The 22,778-nt window shown below is 44.4% G+C and overlaps 1 protein-coding gene across 8 annotated transcripts in view; it reads right to left on the bottom strand.

Annotated features, from left to right (window-relative positions):
* HERC4 (HECT and RLD domain containing E3 ubiquitin protein ligase 4) overlaps window positions 1–22,778 on the bottom strand; it is a 280,806-nt gene that overhangs the window by 78,597 nt on the left and 179,431 nt on the right. For all 8 annotated transcript variants that reach the window (XM_029609698.1, XM_029609697.1, XM_029609695.1 and 5 more), the window contains 2 exons: window positions 13,433–13,605; window positions 1,511–1,630 (listed from right to left, as the gene is read on the bottom strand). In XM_029609698.1, coding sequence (XP_029465558.1) covers window positions 1,511–1,630; window positions 13,433–13,605 — 293 coding nt within the window. The remainder of the gene's footprint in view (window positions 1–1,510; window positions 1,631–13,432; window positions 13,606–22,778) is intronic.

The raw sequence follows: 22,778 nt of genomic DNA, 5'->3' as shown, positions 1-22,778 counted from the left end.
CTTACTGCACATCTGCATCGGGGCCTTACACCACCATTGTGGGATGGGTCTCCTACGCCAAGGATCACAGACTGTTGCTATCTATCTACTCTCTACTGCCACCTCTGGTGGACCACAATAGCTGTATAATAAAAGATACATTCTCTGTGTTTGTGCATCTGAATTTAGCCTGGTGCTTCAGTTCCCTACGGGGCTCCTCCCCGTAGGAGATAGCATCACTGTTGCCCCGGAGAATCCACCAAACACCTCAATATTATAACAGATGCTCAGTGCCATGTATCTGGCAGGGACAGAAAACTTGGTAGTGGCAGACTGAGTCGATTCTTCAGATCGCACAAATGGTCCCTGGACCAGGGAGTAGCAAATTGGATATTCTGCCTCTGGGGAAGCGTAGAAGTAGATCTGTTCGCATCCTCCTGCAACAGGAAGGTGCCTTGGTTCTGCTTCCTGTACAGGTCAGATGGTAAACCAGCCTCGAACACCCTGGCATGTCATTGGGGTAAGGGTCTTTGGTATGCATATCCTCCGATTCTCGTAGTGGCGAAGACTCTCTTGAAGATTCGTGAGGACAGAGGGACTACGATCCTCACAGCCCCTCATTGGCCGAGATAGGTCTGGTTTCCACTCCTGTGGGAGTTGTCCATTCAGAAACAGATCAATTTGGGGACTTCCCCAGATCTCATCACGCAAGATCAGGGCAGGCTGTGGCAACCCACCTCCAGGCCTTGCCACTCACAGCCTGGATGTTGAGAGGTTAATCTTGCAGCCATTTGATGTTTCTGAGGATGTGTCTCGGATCCTGGTGGCTTCTAGAAAGTCCTATGGACTGAGGTGGAGGAAGTTTTCCGTGTAAAGCAGAAGGCCCTAGATCCATTCTCCTGCCCCACACAAAAACTGCTTGATTACCTTCTACACCTATTGGAAGCTGAATTAAAAAACAACTGTCAGAGTTCATCTTAGTGCAACTAGCGCATACCACCATGGTATAGATAGTATGCCCATCTCCGTACAGCCTATAGTTGTACATTTCATATGGAGCCTGCTTCAACTGAAGCTTCCCCTAAGGCCTCCCATATGGTATACGCATGTTCAGTGTACCTAGTCAAAGTTATAGAAACTTTGACATAAGGTTTCCGTATCGGGCTCCATATGATGATGTCATCTGTGTGTGAGGACCACCATCCTGCTTGTCCTCGGAGAAACTCTTATTATATACAGTATATAATAAATGGGCTCAACTTTTGCAATCCAAACAATATTGGTTGTTTAATCATGCTGTCGACATGGGAGTAGGCTCCAATTTGTTTCATCATTCTTGTTCAATTTTTACATGATTGCCTTAGCTTTGCTGAGCTATTCATTTATGTACAGTTTTTCTTTCATCAGGTGGCACACTAGAAGAGACTTTGTTCTGAGAATCTATAGGTTTACATTCCATGAGGATATGACTTTTTACCTCATAGTTGCCAGTTATATTCAGATAATACAAAAATACATGCACTGCACTTACGACTCCAAAAGCCTGTTGCTGGAACCAGTTGATGTAGTCATTCCTGATATCTATAAAATCTTGCACTTCATGAATGTAGAATTTGTCATACTGTATAATTTGTCCTGCTCGTTCATTTACCTGGAGGGGAATACAATATGCACTGTATTTAGAATGAACTGAGTATATTCCAATGACACCATTTTGTTTTTGGTTTGTTTTTTTTAATGGTCAAAGGTTTCTGTCTATATATTCTGAAATTAAACAATGCATTTTCATTTTTAAAGAAATGGAAAAAAATAATACTTGTGAGATGTCTTCATAACAAATAAGAGAGAGAAACAAGACTAGACAAACTTACAAAAAAAAACTGCAGTTCAAAACTCAGGATCTGATATTAAAACACCTAGTGCTAAGTGACATCACAAGATGGCAGGTCAGTGAAGGCAGGTCTTCTGGTGACATCACAGGATGGAGCCCAATCACGTAACACTTTTGTTAAAGTTTATAGAACTTTGACTGGCACCTACTGGGCATGCCCAGCATGGCACTAAACCTGCAGCCAGCAGGGGCCCCCCTCTTCAGTCTTGTTTAAAGCTACAGGAAGTGCCAAAAAATAAAAATAAGAAAACGTAATGAACCCAACACCATGGGGCAGCGGGCGGGTTTCGTGAGGACTAACATCCTGCTGTCCTGTGAGAACACCTGTTACAGGTAAGCAACATTTGCTTTCTCACAGGACAAGCAGGATGGTAGTCCTCACATATAGGTGAGTACCGAGCTGAGGATGTCCGAGAAATGCACCAAATGGACCCAAGATGTGCAATAGGCACAAGGACTGGGGTGGAATTTGGTAGAGGGCATCCTGAACCTTAATGGGCAGGTGGAAGGGTGTTGGTACATCAAGTTGTAAAACGGTTTCGCAAGACAGATTGACCAAAGATGGAATCTCGTCTTCCGGCCTTGTCTAAGCAATAATGGGCTGTAAAGGTATGGCGAGAACTCCAGGTAGCAGCCCTGCAAATGTCAGGAAGCGGCACCAAGCGTAGGTGCGCTACTGAAGTCGCCATGGCCCTCACAGAGAGTGCTTTAACACGGTCTTGAAGCAGAATGCCTGTTTGCTGATAGCAAAAAGATATGCAGTCCGCTAACCAGGAGGAGAGAATCTGCTTACCCACAGGCTGCCCCAATTTGATGGAATGGAAAGAGACAAACAATTGAGTGCTTTTCCTGTGGGCAGCTGTACGGTCTAGATAGAAGGCTAGAGCCCATTTGCAGTCAAGGGTATGCAGAGCCTGTTCTCCTGGATTGGAGTGAGGCCTGGGAAAGAAGGTAGGTAGTATAATGGATTGATTAAGGTAAAACTCTGATACTACCTTAGGTAAGAACTTAGGGTGAGTGCGGAGTACTGCCCGGTCCTGCAGAAGTTTAGTGTAAGGCGGATAGGTAACTAGCGCCTGTAACTCACTAACTCTGCGAGCAGATGTGATTGCCAAAAGAAAAGTCACTTTCCATGTGAGATAGCGAAGATCACAGGATTGGAGAGGCCCGAATGGTGGTTTCATGAGCAGACACAAAACCAGACTGAGGTCCCAAGAAGAGGCCGGAGTGGAGGCTTGAGGTGAAGCAAGCCTTTCAGAAAACATGTTACCAGGGGTTGTACTGAAATAGGAACATCCCCGACACCTTTATGGAAAGCGGCCACCGCACTGACAAGCATTCTGATGGAGGAAGTTTTTAGACCTGATTCTGACAAGTGCCAGAGACAATCTAGAAACTTCGTGGTGGAACAGGTAAAGGGATCAAGGGATTGAGAAGAACACCATGACTTAATCCATTTCCATTTGTATAGGTAAGATTTTCTTGTGGAAGGCTTCCGTGAAGCAATCAGGACACGGGAAACTGGCTCCGAAAGGTTAAGTGGCTGAAGAATTAACCTTTCAACATCCAGGCCGTCAGGGACAAAGCTTGAAGATTGGGGTGTCGTAGGCACCCATCGTTCTGAGTGATCAGAAGCGGGTCAATTCCCAAGGGAATGTGCCTGCGAATGGAGAGATCCTGAAGTACTGGATACCACACTTGGCGAGGCCAGTGAGGTACTATCAGGATCATGCATCCTTTGTCCTGACATAACTTCATGAGAGTCTTCGAGAGAAGTGGAAGTGGAGGGAATGCATATAGGAGACCGGTTTGCCCATGAGAGGGAGAACACATCTCTTGGCTGTGAGTGCTGGCTGCGAGTGAGAGAGCAAAAGTTCTCTACCTTGCGGTTTTGAGATGACGCAAAGAGGTCTATGCGAGGATGCCCCCAATGTTGGAATATTGCGTCTCCTACTGAGGGGTTGAGGGACCACTCGTGCGAATGGAAAGCGCGACTTAGGTTGTCCGCCAACACATTGTCCACTCCCGGCAAATAGGTGGCCCTGAGGTACATCGAGTGGGAGAGGGCCTCCGCCCATATCTGCACAGCTTCCTGACACAATAGGAAGGAGCCCGTCCCTCCCTGTTTGTTGATGTAACACATGGCCACCTGATTGTCCGCCTGAATCAGGATGACCTGATTGGAAAGGTGATCCTGAAATACCCTGAGAGCATATCTGATTGCTCCAAGCTCCAGGAAATTGATTTGGTGTTTGGCTTCCTCTGGAGACCAAGGTCCTTGTGTTTGCAAATCGGCAACATGGGCTCCCCAGCCGAGGTTGGAAGCATCGGTGGTGAGAATTATTTGAGGGTCTGGAGCCTGGAAGGGCAGGCCTTGGAGGAGATTGATCTGATTTTTCCACCAGGCTAGAGACTGAGTGAGTCGGTGATATGGACAGTAGTTGACAGAGGTTGGACGTGAGTCCATTGTGACCATAGAGTCCACTGCATGACTCTCATGGCCAAGCGGGCCATTGGGGTAACCTGTACTGAGGACGCTATGTGTCCCAGTAGGATGAGCAAGTGGCGTGCAGTCGTGAGGTGCTGAGACTGTAGCTGGTGTGCGAGGGAGATGAGAGTGAGAGCTTGCTGTTGAGGCAGAAATGCCTTTGCCTGCAAGGTGTCCAAGTCTGCCCCTATGAATGATAAAGTTTGAGATGGGACTAAGCAGGATTTTGCATAGTTGATGAGAAATCCTAGCGGAATCAGAGTGTGTAAAGTAAGACGTAGGGACAACAGAGCAGTTTGCTGAGTGGGAGCCCTGATCAACCAATCGGCTAGATAGGGGTAGACGTGAACACCTTGAGTCCTGAGGAAGGCTGATGCTACTACTACGAGGCACTTGGTGAAGACTCGTGGTGCAGATGCCAGGCCGAATGGGAGCACTAGGTATTGATAGTGGTTGTGGCCTACTAGAAATCTCAGGAACCTGCGATGAGATGGATTTATCGCAATGTGTGTGTACGCATCTTGGAGATCGAGAGAGCAGAGCTAGTCTCCTTTTTGCAGAAGAGGAAGGAGGGAACCCAAAGTTACCATCTTGAGCTTTTCTCGTTGGAGGTACTTGTTGAAGGCACGTAGGTCCAGAATTGGACGAACGCCTCCTGATTTTTTTGGGATTAGAAAGTACTGGGAATAGAATCCTAGGCCTTGTTGAGAGTAAGGTACTGGTTCTATTGCTCTGGACTGGAGGAGGAGGGAGACCTCCTGCTGCAGGAGTAGTGAGTGGTGGGATGTTCTCCACGCCGGTAGAGGTGGGGAGTCCAGTGGAATGGAGAGAAAGTTCAGGCGATAACCTTGAGAAATTATGGTAAGGATCCACTGGTCTGAGGTGACTGTGTGCCACCTGTTGAAATGGCACAATCGACCTTCCACTGGTATCTGAGGTAGTGGAAACTGGCTGCTGCTCTCTATACAGGAGTCAAAAACCGGAAGCAGGGCCCGACTGAGGAGCTGCTTGCGGTTTTTGTTTACGAGGTTGACGAGACTGGGCCTTTTGGAAAGGTCTCGTGGAACGAGTCCTAGACTGCGGTGGATAGGACTTCTTTGGACGGAAGATTGACTTTTTAGTATCCTTCCTGAAAGGCTGTTTGGAGGAATACTCAGAGGGCATCAGAGAGAGCTGGCGAAGGGTCTGATGTTCCTTGAGTTCCACCACCATCCGCTGAATCTATTCACCAAACAGATTGTCTCCTATGCAGGGCAGATCAGATAATCTGTCTTGTACTTCAGGGCGCAAGTCCGAAGACTTAGGCCAGGTCCATCTTCTTGCCGAAATAGCAATTGCAGACACCCTGGAAGCGGTGTCAAAGATATCATAAGAAGATCTTATTTCATGCTTCCCTGCCTCAAAACCCTTGTGTACTAGGGTTAGAAGTTGTTCTTGGAATTGCTGAGGCAGGGACTCTGCAAAGTCCTGTATCTGCTTGAATAAGACCCTGTTGTACTGGGTCATATATAGCTGGTAGGAGGTGATCTAAGAGATAAGCATCGATCCCTGGAAGACACGCCGGCCAACGGCATCCAGGAATTTCTGTTCCTTACCTGGGGGAAAGGAAGAGTGGGGTTTTGATCTTTTTGCCCTTTTTTGGGCAGATTCTACCACCACAGATTGGTGATCCAGCTGAGGTTTCTGGAATCCTGGGGCTGACTAGACCAAATAAGTGTTATCAGCTTTTCTGTTGACTGGAGCAACAGAACCAGAGTGTTCCCAGTTCTTTTTGAGGAGATCCAAAAGAACCTGGTGAATAGGGATGGAGGTTATTTCCTTGGGAGCATCCAGGAATTGTAACAGCTCCATCATTTGATGCCTGTCATCTTGTTCAGTCTGCAATTGGAAGGGAACCAATTCAGACATTTCCTTCACAAAATTTATGAAGGATGGGTCCTCTGGAGGAGAACGCTTCCTGCTTTCAGTAGGAGAAGGCGGCGATGGCAAGTCATCGGTGTCTTGAGAAGAATCGTCAGTCCAGGTGTCGTAGGAATCAGGACCTGCCCCTCTAAGAGCCTGAGAAGGACGGGATGATGATATTCCTGAAAGTCCCGGTCTAGGATCCGAAGGCATCGAGGGAAGTGCTGGGGGCACCGATGAAGGCATCAAGAGCATCAATGGATGGATTGGTGTCACTGATGGGCGCATCGGCATCAACGGTTGAGGCATCGGAAGAACTCCCGATGGAGGAATGCAGAACTGTGTTTCCTCTCCCGATGACAGGGTAAGCGGGGAAGGCACTGGAGCCATCGGTGACCCAGGATCCGTCAGTGGAAAAGTGGCTATAAGCGCTTCCATCTTCGAGAGCAGCGGTGCCAGTGCTGCCGGAATTGGATCGGTGGTCGGTTCCACAATCGGCACCGGCTTTGATGGCGGAGGAACTTGAAGTCTGTGCATCGCGTTATCGATGGCCTCCTGAACCATCCGGTCCAGTTCTTCACAGAGACCTGGATCAAGCAGCCCCGGCTCTGGAAGGGAAGAAGGAGGCAGAGGCATAGCCAGAGGGACCACCGTTAAAGGCAGAGTCGCGGCTCCCGATACCCGTCCGGGAGAGGGGTGCCTTGGTGACCCGGTCGCAGAAAGGATCAGTGCCTTTTCTGGATGGGGTTTCTTCGATGGCGGCTCGGACGATGGCGAGGTCAAAGATTTTCCTTCCTCGATGGTCCGAGACTTGCGGTGTCGATGCCTATGTTTCTCTCTATGATCTCCTTGGTCCTGAGGGGGAATAGAGGTAGTTGAAGGCTGAGAAGTCGTCGACACCAGACGGTCATCGGCAAAAGAGCAGGTGAAATGTTTTCTATCTACATGAGCTCTTCACAAGCTGATATGACATTTTTTTGTATTGGCCTGTTAAAAGATTTTTCAAAAGAGAAAGCTGGGCTCTATAAGTTTTGATGTCTTGTAGATTCCAGTAAGGAAAGCAGTGTTGAAGATATACTGTTTGGCATCAATAATATGTATTTTTAAAGTTGAACTGTACCTGTATTATGGTAGTAATGATTATAAATTCATTTATAGGAACAATATAGATATATTCAATGTTAAAAATGTACTTTACATCAATTACTCAAAAAATAGTCCAACCTTAATGCATACGATGCAGTGACCAAATACAAAGACATGTGCATACCGGTTTTCAATATCTTACTTATGAAATAGGACCATCATACCACCCTGCGGTATTTGAACAAACTTTAGTTCAATAATAATACCTGACCAGGGTTACTTATAATCATCAGTCCTAAGATAGTAAACATCCAAATGAAAACAATTTTTTAGTAAATTTTTTAGAAATGTGGAACAATCCAAAGAAACCCAATGAAAAGGAACCCAATGAAAAGAACGCCCGACATCACATCATGTTTTGCGGTAAACTGTTTCAGGGATTCCCGATGTAAATTCTCTCTCAATATCCAGAATGATGGTCGCAACTTTTTGAACGCCATTGAACTAAAGATTAAGTTCAAACACCACAGGGTGGTATGATGGTCCTTTTTCATAAATAAGATCTTGAAAATTGGTATGCACACGTCTTTTTGTATTTATTTCTTTACATCAATTACCAGATTTGACAAACTCAAATGCATTAAACCACTGATGACCCAACAAATTCCACAGGCAAAGTTCGGAGCACTGGAAAAGTGCAAATGTAATCCCTCTTCACAAAAGTGGCAACAGGAAAGAACCTCCAACTACAGGCCAGTTAGCCTGATCTCCATGATAGGGAAATTATAGGAATCATTACTTAAGGAAATTATTATGGAATACCTTGAATTCACCAGACTACAGGATCCTAATATGAGTACTCTACAAAGAGGTCATGTCAAATGAATCTAATTACACTGCCACTCAAAGAAATAAGATTATAATCAGTAGCTGAGTATGGTGTACCAATATTTGAGTAAGTTCTTGGACACTGTTCCAAAGAGGCGGGTGAAGCTGGGAGGAGTAGGGAAATTCTAAAACAATGGAGCTTGTGACATAAGACTGGAAAAGGGTAAAGTTAGTAATGCAAGGAAGTATTTCTATGCAGAAAAGGTGACAGATATAAAGAATGACCTTACAATAGAGATGGAGTAAAACTTGTTTTCAAATTGAAGAAAATTTAGAACAAGCACAAAGGATCCTTAGTGGTTGGAAGAAACTGGTAAAACCAAAGTTCAAATTTAGTCTATGATACTGCAGTAGGAAAGATGGACCTTGCAGTCTCTCTGCTGTCATATTCTATATTTGAATGTTAAAAATGCAGCATAAATTTAATAGAAATATTGGTCCTTGCCATCTTAAGTCAGACTGCACCACAGCAATCTTGTCAATTAATCTTGTCAAAATAGGAATTTTGTCTTCAATTAACATTCCATCAACTCTCATACAATCTGCACTAATAGTTTCAGACAGGTCATGGCAACATGAAATCAAGTTTCTTAGTGTCCAGTCAGCTGAATCCAGAACAAGTGGGCTATGCACCTCTACCAGCAAATGGAGACAGAACAAACTGTCGTCACAGTATACAGTTACATCAGCAAGCCAGTATTCTCCGTCTCCAGCAGATGATAGACGTGCATCGCCCCACTGGGGATTGCTTCATTTTAGAGAAAAGGAGAATTAAGGAAATAAATTCAACCTGCTCTCCTGCGGTGATACCAAATTGTTCCTCCCCCCATTAAGAATTCCTGAGGTGATTTCCGTGGTCCCTCAGATGAGTGTTTTGGTCCATAAGCTGATTTTTTAGCCAGCGTGGACTTAGCTGCTTGAGCAGCTGAAATGACTGTGGCTTATATCAATTGGCATGGAGGTACCAAGAGCCAACAAGTGTCGCAGGAAATAGATCGACTTATGGAACGGGCAGAAATACATCTCCAGATTATCTCAGTCTCGAACACTGCAGGCAAAGACAACGTAAGAGTAGACTTTCTCAGCAGGGAAAGTCTGGACCCAGGAGAGTGGGCATTGTCAGACAAGGTGTTTCAGCTGAGTCTCCTGTTCCTAGATCTGTTGGTGACTTTCTTGTTGCAAGGGGAAGCAAACAGGTCTATTTCTGAAGGCCACCAAAGATGGAAGATCTGGTCCGCTACCTCCTGCTTCAGAAACCATTCGTGAGGTTGGAAGGAATGACTTAGCCCATCTGCCAGAACATTCTCCTGTCCCGGCAGGTATCTGGCTTGAAGAAGAATATTCTGGGATAAGGCCCACAACCAGATTTGGACTGCCTCCTGGCATAGGAGGAACAATATCAGTCCTCCCTGCTTGTTGAAGTACCACATGGCTACCTGATTGTCGGTCTAGATGAGTACGAACTTGCCAAAAACTTGTTCCTGAAATGCCCAAAGCGCATAACGGACTAGTCACAGCTCGAGGAAATTAATCTGACACCTCAGCTCCTGAGCTGATCAGCAGCCTTGGGTGTGAAGGTCCTCCACGAGCACCCCAACCCAGGTGGGAGGCATCTGTGGTGAGTACAACCTGAATACGGGAAGCCTGGAACGGAACCCCCACCTCCAGATTGGGAAGAGTCACCCACAACAGGGAGTCTCGGAGCGGTGACCTGAATGCATGCACCAAGGTCCTGAATGGCCTTGCGCCACTGAGACTGCAGGGTCCACTGCACCCTGTGCATGAGAAGGCAAGCAAAGGGGATGACATGGACAGTCGCTGCCATGTGCCCCAGTAAGTGACTTCGTGAGATCGTCCCCGCCAATGAAGCCAAGGTGATCGCTTGATCCCTGGGCAAAAACCCCCAGGCTCGAGCTGTCTCGAACCTGACACCTATGAAGTTCAGATGTGGGGACAGGAGCAACTGGAACTAGGGGTAATTGATTAAAATCCCCAAGTTTTCCAAGATTCGAATGGTGGCCTGTAGGGACTGTTTGGAGGCACACTTGACCAGCCAATTGTCCAGAAAGAGAAAGACTTGCATGTACTGCCTTTGCAGACGCACAGCCACAGCCGCAAGGCACTTCGTGAAAATGCGGGGGGCAGACGCCAGTCTGAAGAGCAACACCCTGTACTGAAAATGGTATTCGCCCACCACAAACCAGAGGTATTTCCTGTGGGTGCGGGCAATCCCTAGATGAGCATAGGCATCTTGTAAAACGAGGGAGCAAAGCCAGTCACCCTGGTGCAGAAGGGGAATAAGGACACCCAGTGAGACCATCTTGAACTTCTCACATGTGAAGAACTTGTTCAAGACCCTCAGATCCAAAATCGGGTGAAGGCCTCCCATTCTCTTAGGATAAAGAAATACTTGGAGTAGAATCCAGTTTCCTTGCTATCCGGGAGGTACAGGTTCAACTGCTCTGGCCATTGTTAAGGCGGAGAGCTCCTTGAGAAGTATTTCTTGATCCCTGGAAGCCTTCTAAGATGGACACGGGGGAGAGTCCAGCGGGGTCTCCTGGAAATGTAACCTGTACCCCTGGTGGATGATGGAGAGGATGGCTCTCCAACGGTCCACGAAGGACATAAACCGACCTCCGACCGGAGAGCCCATCGCTGGCTGCACTGGTGACTGGCTTAAACTTCCTCACAGCCAGTCAAAAACCCGTGGCAGGAGTCTGCAGCACATCTACCCGTTCTAGACCTCTCATAATTTTAAACATCTCTATCATATCCCCCCTCAGAGCAATATGCTCAACCTTCACATTTAAAAAGGAAGAAAGAAGAATCTAGTAGTGTGGAACTTGTAACATGTAATGGAAGGCTTTTCATTTTAATAAAAAAGTTTCAGGATTTAGAATGACAATCACATAATCCAAGACCTTAGAGTGAAGTTTATTTAATTTAGAAAACATTCTGCTCACACAACGTAAGTTGTTCAATGCCCAAAATCTGAGTGTCAGAGTAGATACCGCTGCAACCAAAGTATGTGCCACTTTCAGGGATAAGTTAAAAAAAAAAAAAAGGCTGCTTTGTTTGAAGCTGGATTGTGCAAGCCGAACGGATAGAGAGATATTTGGAATTTGGGGATATCATAGAGGTCTTTAAGATCATGAGAGGTCTTGAACGAGTAGATGTGACTCGGTTATTTACACTTTCGAATAATAGAAGGACTAGGGGGCATTCCATGAAGTTAGCAAGTAGCACATTTAAGACTAATCGGAGAAAATTCTTTTTCACTCAACGCACAATAAATCTCTGGAATTTGTTGCCAGAGGATGTGGTTAGTGCAGTTAGTGTAGCTGGGTTCAAAAAAGGTTTGGATAAGTTCTTGGAAGAGAAGTCCATTAACTGCTATTAATCAAGTTTACTTAGGGAATAGTCACTGCTATTAATTGCATCAGTAGCATGGGATCTTCTAGGTGTTTGGGTAATTGCCAGGTTCTTGTGGCCTGGTTTGGCCTCTGTTGGAAACAGGATGCTGGGCTTGATGGACCCTTGGTCTGACCCAGCATGGCAATTTCTTATGTTCTTATGGAATAAACATTCAGTTCATTGCTGATGAACTAATTGTTCTGAGGACTCTTGCAATAAGGGAAGTTAAAGAGAGGCATGCCTCCAAGTTCCTGAAAAGTTTGGTCATAGACATGCTTGCTAATTGTAGTCTATTATAACACACAATGGATCAAAAATGGTCAAATTGCTGAAGCTTATGACTGAAGATGAAAAGAAAGTCTGTTCAAGTGACTATCTCATCTGAGATAATGTTGCAGATAAAAAAAACAAGATGGAATAAAGAACAAGGAATAACTGGCAGATGAATTCACACTCATAGGGGAGAAAAATTAAATATCATGAGAAAGCGTTAAAAGGTGGGGTGATCGTTTGCTGGTTCTGATGAATAACCAGGTTCAATACATACAGGTGTTTGCTGTGCTGCACACAATCGATGAAGAAAAATCAGCTGCTCGACCTATTGCAAAAGCATGTATCGCATGCAAAAAATTAAGAAACCAAACAAAGGTAGTTCGAAAAAAAAGTTAAAACTTAAGAAAACCCATGTTAGATTACCCTACAAGATGGAACTTCACTTGTGACATGCTGGAGGATTTGTTGGAACTGCGGGAGTTTTGTCACAACATGGTGTAATCAAAACCATGTTGTTCACATCCATGACAATGACTGGATGGCAATTCAGGATTTGACAGCAGCTCTGTAGCCTGCTAAAGTGGTAAGGTAAAATTTGTTCTTATCTGATAACTTCCTTTCCTTGAGTCTTTAACTAAACCAGTTCTTACACTTGGCATTTCCCTGCTCTTCAGCTGCTGGAAATCTAATTCTTGACATGGCCACAGGCTCCTGCCAGTAGCCTATTGTCAAAGCAACCAGATAAAGACCCCATTCTTATTCCTTTTCTTTTTTTTTTTAGTCTAGTAATTCCCCCTCTCAGGGGAGGGCAAAGAGGAAGAGAGAGAGAGAGAATGCAGATTTACCTCTGATATCTCTGCTTGTGGCCTGTGTTCCTGGGTGGGGCCTGGACTGTTCTAGCAGGATTCAAGGAAAGAAAATGATCAGGTAAAAACTAATTTTATGTTCCTTTCCCTCCTACTAAACTAGGGGAGTTTCAAAAGTTACCTCAAGACTAGGTGGGAAGAAGACAGGGCTGCCTTAAGAACCCCGAACCGAAAGGAGCGTTTTTATAACCCTTTAGTAAAAAAATAAAAAATACATTAAAAAGTCATATTTACTATTTGCAAACAGCATCATAGGTCAGGTCAGGTCATATTTATTATTTGTGACAGTAAGGATCACATGCAATCAAATAAAAGGAAATAAATCCACTGATTTACTACAGGAATTTTTTTTTTTTTACCATTTATGTAATCACCCTCTAATCTCTATCTGAAACTCCAATGCAAATTTAAAGCAGATAGAAAGCATGAAGAAAAATATGTTTAAAATGGTTACTTCATCTCTTTAGTTTCATTAAGTATAGAAACAGCAGGGACTGACACACACTGATACACTGGAAAGTTAGCTTATCGCATCATCAGAGACAGCAGTTTAGTTTATGTTAACAAAAATGCTTTTGCTGTATTTTTACAAAACAGATCATTTGTAATAAAATGCTACCCCAACATTACTTAACTCAGACCTACCCTGTGCAAAATTTCCAAAACCTTTAAGGCAGTATGCAGAAAGCTAGTGAACATCCTTCTCTCAGCAGTGGGAATGCCCATCTTGTAAACTTTCATGAGTTGTACCACGACGTCCTTGAAAAGCTGCACAATCTTGAGAAACAATGGAGGTTCTAACAGAGACCACCAGTTTTCTGTCATGAAAAAGTGAAAATGTAATTTTTACAAAGTGCACAGTTATCAACTTATTTTATTCATTCTCCTCCAACTCTAGCAGAGTTATTCATGAAAAGTGCAACCTGAAATCTTTCATTTATGCAAAGAAAAGGTACAACTGGGGAAATACATGCTTCCCCTACATTTTCCCAATAACTTGGTTTTCAAAACTGTTCTGAGAGATCAACTCTCAAGCCGGGAATATTGATCCCTGCTGAGAACGCCAAATAGCGTCTCTTGTGAAGGCAATTTTAGCCATGTGCACTGCTGTCCACTGGGACACAGAGTGACATGACCAATTCGTGTTATGCAAACCACCCAAGAAAGACTGTTAAACAAATATTAAACTAAAATTAAATCAGTCAATGATATTCAGTCACTATTTACCTGGGCTGGATTTAAATTGACATGAGAGAAAAGTCTCTGCTCATGTGCCAGGCTCTAACCCTCCTATGCCTTGTAAGCTGATAAAACAGAAGCATACCTTATTCATTTAAATATTCTCTTTTAACACCTCTTCTTTGGCCTGACAGTTTCCCCATATACCCCACACCACCACCAAGAGTTTCTTGAAGGCTTCCAGTAATACTGTACATTGTTTATTTTATATTTAATAATATGTAATGCCTCAAAATCATGTAAAACAATGTAATCAAGCCTCTTAGACCAAAACTTTTGCCTTGGTATTAAGAAGGGACTGTCTGGTACAGATTTGTCTGGGCTACACACTCCATTTCATATCAGACTAAAGCAGTAATACTAGCACATTTTTAAATACATGCGATTAACAGTTAAAAATAATTGTGATGAATGCTCCCTTTTTTCTGTTTCGATTTTTAGCTCATTGCTGAGGAGATATTAGTGATTAATGCTTCAGAAAGTTCATTCATAGCCACACCTAGCATTATGAATCTACGTAAGCTAGGGCACTGGTATGCTGACTCTCAGCTGAAAAACTTGCACTGCTATATGTGAAGTATGAATAATTGAAGTGTGGACTAATGGATGGAGATATTTTAAGGGGAAGTACTGTCAACCATAATATGTTACCCTCTTTTTCAGGTATTCTGCTAGTTTTCTGACGCCTTGTTTGATAAAAAAAAAAACAAAAAACCCAAAACCTACGTATCATTTAATAAGTACGGAAATAAGTGGATGGTGGTCATCTCAGTTTTTCAGAGCCCTGAAATTCCATGCTGCATTGCTGGTGATGATATCAGAATGCTTATAAATCGAATAGGTAATGAGAAAAATATGAAAAGCTAAGAAAATGTATAAAATTTAGAAAATTCCTGTAGTGCATAGCATGAAACATGAGACCCCGACCAACAAATCTGCAAACTTCTCAATTGCTGCTACCTCATCACCAACAATGCTGAGAAGGACTGGGATGAGGCGGACAACACAAACTCTTCCTGAAATGGAAGCAAGCAAGATTTTAGGCGATGCTGGAAACTCATCAAAATAAAACTGTGAAACAGGACAAATTACAATATTTGGATGCTATGGAAGGTGTATATAAGATAGAAGAAATACATTTTTGTGCTATTCCCCCTTTAAAAACTAGGGTGTGACTTTAATATGAAGGTACACACCGTCATTCCCAAAAATCCCTGTAAAAAATAAACCCTAGTGGGAAAAAAACAGAAAAGGAAACCAAGTTTGAACAGTAGAAGCAAGAAACTAGCAATCTGATAATAAATTTTGTGGACCCAGAAAACAAATCGGAAGCCAATCCAGTTGGCTGTATAGCAGTATGGCGGCTGAATCGGCTGAGACACAGGCTACAGGAACAATTACATTAGGTGGCTTTCATACCCTATGCCGCATTGCATAATCACATGCTGCAGCATACTGATGTGTGCATTACCAGTTGCCCTTGAGGCAGCTCTCGACCAAAGAGCGAAGCTCGGCCAGAGTCAGGCAAATTTCAAATAAATTTTGTGGAACATAGCCCTGTAGCATGAATAAAGGTTCTGGAAATAAATGAATGAATATTGTATATTTGTTCTCTACTAAATTATGCTGAGCAATGACTGAATTCCCTTTCCACACTGTTTAGACATGCCACAAGTGAAGACGCACAAAATTACACTTTGCAGTAGATAAAGAGTTATGAACAAATTCAGCTTTGAAAGCAGAAAATACCAAAAAATTAAAGATTAAATGTTAAGAAAATAGCTAATACCATAAGCTATAAAAAAAAATCAAAAAGGAAGAAGAAAAGTATATGTATTTTTCATAACCATTTAAAATGAAATTATACAGTGACTATGAACAACTGATGACCTCATTCTCTTACACCATCAGTCACAATAAAGTCAATTTTCAAATGGTATAGGCTCCTGACTTTTGGAGTTAGACTTCTAGTTTCATTAGCCCCTAAATTTAGGAACCTAAAAAGTAGGTGGCTACAGGGCCGGAGTTAGGGTGAGGAAACAAAATTAGAAGCTTTGCATTGATTTTTCAGAACTAAGCAAATAAACAGCAGGACTAAATTTATGGGACTTTTAGGGTCCTAAATATATGTGAATTTTCAGCTAGAAACTTAGGCACCTAAGTTCAGTTGAAAATAGATGCCTAACTCAGGCCTCTTATTTAGAGGCCTAAATTTAGCTCAGCTTTTTTTTTTTTTTTTTTTAATAAGGGCCCCAATGAATTTTTTCATGGTACAGATTAGTACCATTTCCACTGGATTATTTTCAGTGAACCACAAGGTGGCAAACATTACTGCGACTGCAATCTGGAGCAGCTAGAAAGATGAATCACAGCTCTACTTATACTCATGCAACAACACCTCTGTTAAATAGGGGCAGAGTTTACAACTTACTGATACTTATGGTAGTGATATGCAACACCAACATATGCAGACACATTTACCGAACAGCAGTATTTTCTTAGGACTGACAAGATGAAAACAAGGCCAAATAAGCTAAACACTTACAGGGCCTATTTACCAAAATACATAAACATGAAGTAAGGGCCAGACCTGTGGTTCAGGAGGTAAGCACTGTACACTGCCATGCTGAAGGCCCCTGGATTCAGTTCCTGAATTAAGCCTATTGTTCCCCAAGTTGGCTGGTGATGCCACGGAAGCAACATTCACCAGCAGAGAGGGTGTCCTTCTTTAAAGGGTGACACCTGGTGAATGGATTCAGGCCCATGAGTGCATGGTTCTGGATGGAGCCCTGGCGCATAGCCCCTTGCCCAGGACTGTCACGGCAATGACCAAACTAGGTATGTTGGGAGTGGGAGGAATAAAAAAAAAAATGGGAGAAAAATCTACAGGTAGTTGTGAATAAAGGCTCATGATGCCAGATCCCAGCCATGGCTCCTACTGAGCTAGAAATCCAAAGGAGCAGGAGGAAACTGCCAGGTAAAAACAAAAACAAAAAACCCAAACAAACCATGCAGTAATGCAGGTTTTTAACACACATTCATGTATTGTGTTTAAAGGAAAATTGGTTCTTACCTGCTAATTTTCTTTCCTGAAATACCACAGATCAGTCCAGACAAGCAGGTTATGCATCCCTACCAGCAGATGGAGGCAGAGAACAAAACCTTCAGGCACTGCTATATAACCAAAAGTGCCACCTGCAGTCCCTTAGTATTGAACTGTACCCAAGCTAAGAAATTAGAAACTACCTAAAACCCCTCTAGGGCGAACAGGTAAAGCAGGGCTAGAAAACCCCCTGCCCTGAAGCCCCTCTGATCTCCATAAAACTCACAAACTGAATCAGAAAGGCACAACTATATTATGACTATCAGTCTTTTGGCAGTGATGGGGAGGGTCTCTGGACTGATCTGTGGTATTACAGGAACAAAGATTAGCAGGTAAGAACCAAATTTTCATTTCCTGTACATACCCAGATCAGTCCAGACAAGCGGGATATTCCCAAGCACCCCTAGATTGGACAGGAACCCAAAAGACCCGCACGCAAGACACCCTCACCAAACGACACATCTTGCTGGGCGCGCACATCCAAACGGTAATGTCTGGCGTAAGTGTGCAGTGAAGACCACTCCGCCGCTCTGCAAACTTCCGGAGGAGAAAGCAATTGACACTCGGCCCAGGAAGCTGCCTGCACCCTGGTAGAATGCGCTTTCAGCTCCTCTGGAGCCCTACGATCTTTTCAAATATAAGCAGAGGAGATAGCCTCCCTAAGCCATCGTGCAATTGTGGCCTTTGAGGCCTTATCAACTTTCTTCACTCCTCCAAACAATACAAAAAGCTGATGTGAGTGCCGAAAGGAATTCATGACCTCCAGATAACACAAAATAGCCTGGCATATGTCCAACAGATGCAGTTCCTTGGACCACTCTGGAAAGGCTGGAAGATCCACCGTCTGAATGACATGGAAAGAATACAACACCTTCAGCAAAAAGGAGGGAACCGTTCGCAACATAATCTCATCAATGGAAATACGCAAATAGGGGTCTCTGCATGACAGAGCCTGCAACTCAGAATTCCGCCAGGCCAAACAAATTGCTACCAGAAAAACTATCTTTAAGGTCAGATCCTTCAACATTGCCCTTCGCAAGGGCTCAAAAGGCAGACCACAAAGAACCCCAAGAACCAAGTTAAGGCTCCAACTGGGACACAATTTCTGCACCGGCGGGCGCAAATGCTTCACTCCTTTCAGAAAACTAACCACCTCTCACTCACCTTCCCCCTAAGGGAACCCAAAGCAGACACCTGTACACGAAGTGAACTGTAGGCCAACCCCTTGGACAAGCCCTCCTATAAAGGATAAAATCTGGGGCACATCCACCGAAAGGGGATCTAGGTAGTGCTGCAGACACCAGAAATAAAAAACCCTCGAGACTCTGGCATACGCTAACAAGGTTGAGGATTTCCGTGCCTGGAGGAGGGTAGAAATCACCTGCTCTGAATAGCCCTTCACCTCTCAAAAGCCAAGCCATGAGACAAAAGTGATCCGCCCAATCCGAAAATATGGGTCCCTGTCGCAGCAAGCGAGGCAGGTGAGAATCTGAGGGGTCCCTCGAGCGCGAGATACACGAGATCAATGAACTAAGGGTGATGCGGCCACTCTTGCGCCACTCACTCTGGATGAGACTATGCGCCAAAGAAAGAGACAGATGAGAGGCCACAGGGGGGAAACACAGTAGAATCCCCATTGGCCAAGGCCACACCAAGGCATCCAGGTTGCCAAAACGAGCTCTCTTCTGTGACGGATAAACCTTGTCATCTTCATGTTGGCGCGTGTCGCCATGGATCCAGTTGAGGCTCGCTCCATCTGGCACAGATGTGATCCCAAGCTTCCGGGGACAATTCCCATTCCTCCGGGTCCAACTGCTGTCTGCTGAGGAAATCCGCCTGCACATTGTCCACACTTGCATGTGAGATGCTGTTATCCCCTCCAGATGGAGCTCCACCCAGGCAAACAACTGTTGGGCTTCCAGAGCCACCGATTGGCTCCTCATCCTCCCTTGGTGGTTGATGTATGCCACAGTCATCGCATTGTCCAAAAAAACTTGAACAATTCTGTCTTTGATCCAGGGGATAAACACCTCCAATGCCCGAACCGCCCTCATTTCTAGATGATTGATGGACCAGGTCCTCTCCTCCGCTGACTACAGTCCCTAGGCCGAATGTCCCTGGTACACTGCACCCCAACCTTGAAGACTGAAGTCCATGGTCACTACCTCCCAGTCCGGGGTCTTCAGATCCACACCCTTCTCCAGGTTGGGACTCGATAGCCACCACAACGGACTGGATCTGGACTCCTGTAGGAGAGGCAAGGGCAGATGATACTCCTCTGACACGGGATTCCACCTGGATAAGAGTGAGCTTTGTAATGGTCTCATGTGCATGAACACCCACAGTGCCAGATCCAAAGTGGAGGCCATGGCCCCCAAGACCTGCAAATAGTCCCAGGCCATTGGCATTGAAAGTCAAAGCAGCCAAGTCACCAGAGCCTGCAACTTGTTTACCCTGTCGGAGGACAAAAACACTCTGCCCTCTGGGTATCGAAAAACACCCCCAGATATTCCAGAGATATTCCAGAGAATGAGAGGAACCAAGTGACTTCGCCACATTTATCACCTAACCTAGTGACCGAAAGCTGACCATAACTGTCTGGATTGACCTCTGACACTTCCTCCGTTTTTGCCCGAATCAGCCAGTCGTCCAAATACGGATGGACCAACATTCCTTCTCTGTGAAGGGCTGCTGCCACCACTACCATCATCTTTGTGAAGGTTCGAGGTGCTGTGGCCAATCTGAAAGATAGGGCCCGAAATTGAAAATGTTGGCCCAACACCTTGAAACGCAGGAACCTTTGATGTTCCTGCCGAATGAGGATATGAAGACAGTTTCTATCAGGTCCAATGATCACAAGAACTCTCCTTTGTGGACCACCGTCATTAATGTCCTTAGCATTTCCATCCGAAAACGCAGCACACTTAGAGCTCTGTTGACCTTCTGCAAGTCAAGGATGGGCCGATATGTGCCTTCCTTCTTTGGCACCACAAAGTAAATGGAATACAGTCCTCGACCCTGTTCTTGCTTTGGAACTGGCACAATAATGTTGAGGCGCAACAGCCTCTGCAGACTCCCCTGCACAGCCTCCTGCTTTTTCTGGAAGATGAAGTGGGACTCAAGAAAGGCTTCCCTGATGGGATGAGAAAAAACTCTAGTGCATAACCATCACGAACCACTTCTAACACCCAGCGGTCTGAGGTAATCCTGGCCCACTCCTCGTAAAAGCTGGATAATCTGCCCTCTACCACTTCTACAGAGGAATGGGGAAGGTTGGCTTCATTGGGAGGATTTGCTATCACTGGGGCCTTGCCCGGCACCATCCCTGGCAGGTCTGCAGGTTTCTCGAAAGGACTGCTGACATACATCCCAGAGGCGGGCTTGCCAGAACAGAATCAGCTGTGCTTCAATCATCTCATATTACTTCATTAACTAGCAGAATGTCATATAATCATGTTATAATGCTAGTTATTCTCCTGAGGTTGGCTCCAAGCCCCTTCTCTATGTTATATTTCTCTACTTTGATTATCTTTCTCTTCATTTCCAATTCCAAGTTATTCACCCTTGTTATAATGTAACTTTTTACCTTCTGCTCCCAATCTGTCTCCTCTTTTGAGGTTTGACTAGTTATTGTTAATGTACTATCGTTCTATGTAAACCGAGTTGATTTGATCTGTATCAAGAAAATCGGTATATAAAAACCCTAAATAAAATAAATAAATAAACCTATGCGAATCCCGAAAACGGGACCAAGATGGAAAAACCTTCTTGCCGGACCTTTGGCCCTCTGGAAGTTTATTTCCCTTGGACTCTCCCAAAGTCTTCATCAGCTGATCCAAATCTTCCCCAAACAGGAGTTTCCCCTTAAAAAGGAGATTATACAGCTGGGTCTTGGATGACATGACCACGGACCAACTCTGTAGCTATAACAGCCTGGGAGCCACTACTGCTGAAACCATGCTCCTAGCAGAGGTGTGGGTCAGATCGTAAAGCACATCCGCGACATATGCAACACCAGCCTCCAAGCGCACAGCTTGTAGAGAATCCCCATCCCCAGAGGAAGCCAGCTTTCGCAACTTCTGCACCCAGCAAAGACACGCTCTCTGCATCATGCTACCACAAATCGCGGCCCAGAGACTCAAAACACAGACACCTCAAATAGCTGCTTCAACTGAATCTCTAACTTGCAGTCCTGCACATCCCTTAAAACAGCAGCCCCCGCCACTGGGATAGTCGTCTGCTTGGTGACCGCTGAAACCGCTGCATCCACCTTCGGAACTCCTTTTCCCTGCACATGTGGTTTCTGCCCCGATGATTCCATCTACCATGTCATATGGGGTAGGCAGAGATATTGAGGCTCAGAGCCACTTGATATCTATTAGGAATGGGAGGGTCTCCAGCAAGATATGAATGGTTTGTCCAGTAAGGGTGCTTGGCTTGAAGGGGCTTTATTTGTAGTCTGGGAAGAGGGATGTTACTTTGGGATATGAATGACTTTTAATGGATATAGGAAGGGGGACATAGTCAAGACATAAGCAGGTGCATTATACTACTAATACTCTTGGCAAAAATTAACTATACTTTTTGAGGTGTAGTAAATTTTTTGGATTACTGCAAATTGCATGACCAAACATGATTTGCAGTAAGCCAATTTAATATTAATGAGCTGCTTCAGATGCATTTGCATGAGACAGTTTTTGAAAATAATGTTGTGCATTAAGGTAGATATTTTTGTTAATAGTAACACAAGGGCATGCATTCCTTTAACACATTAATGCATTTTAATAAATAGGCCCTTAAATGCTACACATTAACCAAAAATAGTTACTCTAAGACAGGAAGTATAACATACACAGGAATAACAACAAAAATATTTCAATTTGCATGCATCATAAATAACTTGCTATGAATACATTCATACTTATAAACCAGAGAAACAGCAAAGTTGCTTCCCTGTAACAGGTGTTTTTTCATGGACAAAAAAAATGTAAATCTTTTCACATGGGGTGATATCATCCGATGGAGCTCGGTGCAGAAGATTTAAAAGCGTCTAGAATTCTAAACAGTAGGCTAGCCTTCAGGTTGCTCAAGGTGAGCCACCAGCGAAGGGCCTCAGTTCTGTGGTCACCATGACACAGTGTTGCAAGTTCTGAAAACACAAGTCCCATTGAGAAAACAAGGTTCGCCAGGACTACCTCATATTAAAACTTGCTACTGCAACACCTAAAAGGTGGAAGCCATATGACCGAACATGTGACTTGATAAAGTCACATTCCAAGACCACCCATCTTTTGGAGATGAAATGTAATGAAGACATGATTTTGGTTATTCTGCCAAGGGTACAAATACCTTGGCTTCCTTGGAATCAAAACAGCCTTCATTGAATTCAATTTGCAAGGAGGAAATGAGTCTGGACTTTTGGTAAAGCAGAGGGGCTTAGCTGTAACAGGTGTTCTCCAAGGACAGCAGGATGTTAGTCCTCACACATAGGTGACATCATCAGATGGAGCCAGACACTGAGCTTGCACAGCCTGTCCTATACCACGCATCCACGTCTTCAGTCTCGTAACATAGAATTGCGATAAAACAAAAAATAGGAGAAACCCAACTCCACGGGGTGGCAGGCAGGTTTCGTGAGGGCTAAATCTT

Source organism: Rhinatrema bivittatum, chromosome 7 (genome assembly GCF_901001135.1).
Source record: "Rhinatrema bivittatum chromosome 7, aRhiBiv1.1, whole genome shotgun sequence".
Taxonomy (NCBI): domain Eukaryota; kingdom Metazoa; phylum Chordata; class Amphibia; order Gymnophiona; family Rhinatrematidae; genus Rhinatrema; species Rhinatrema bivittatum.
Note: the sequence above shows the minus strand (reverse complement) of the source record. Positions and strands in the feature narration are given on the sequence as shown.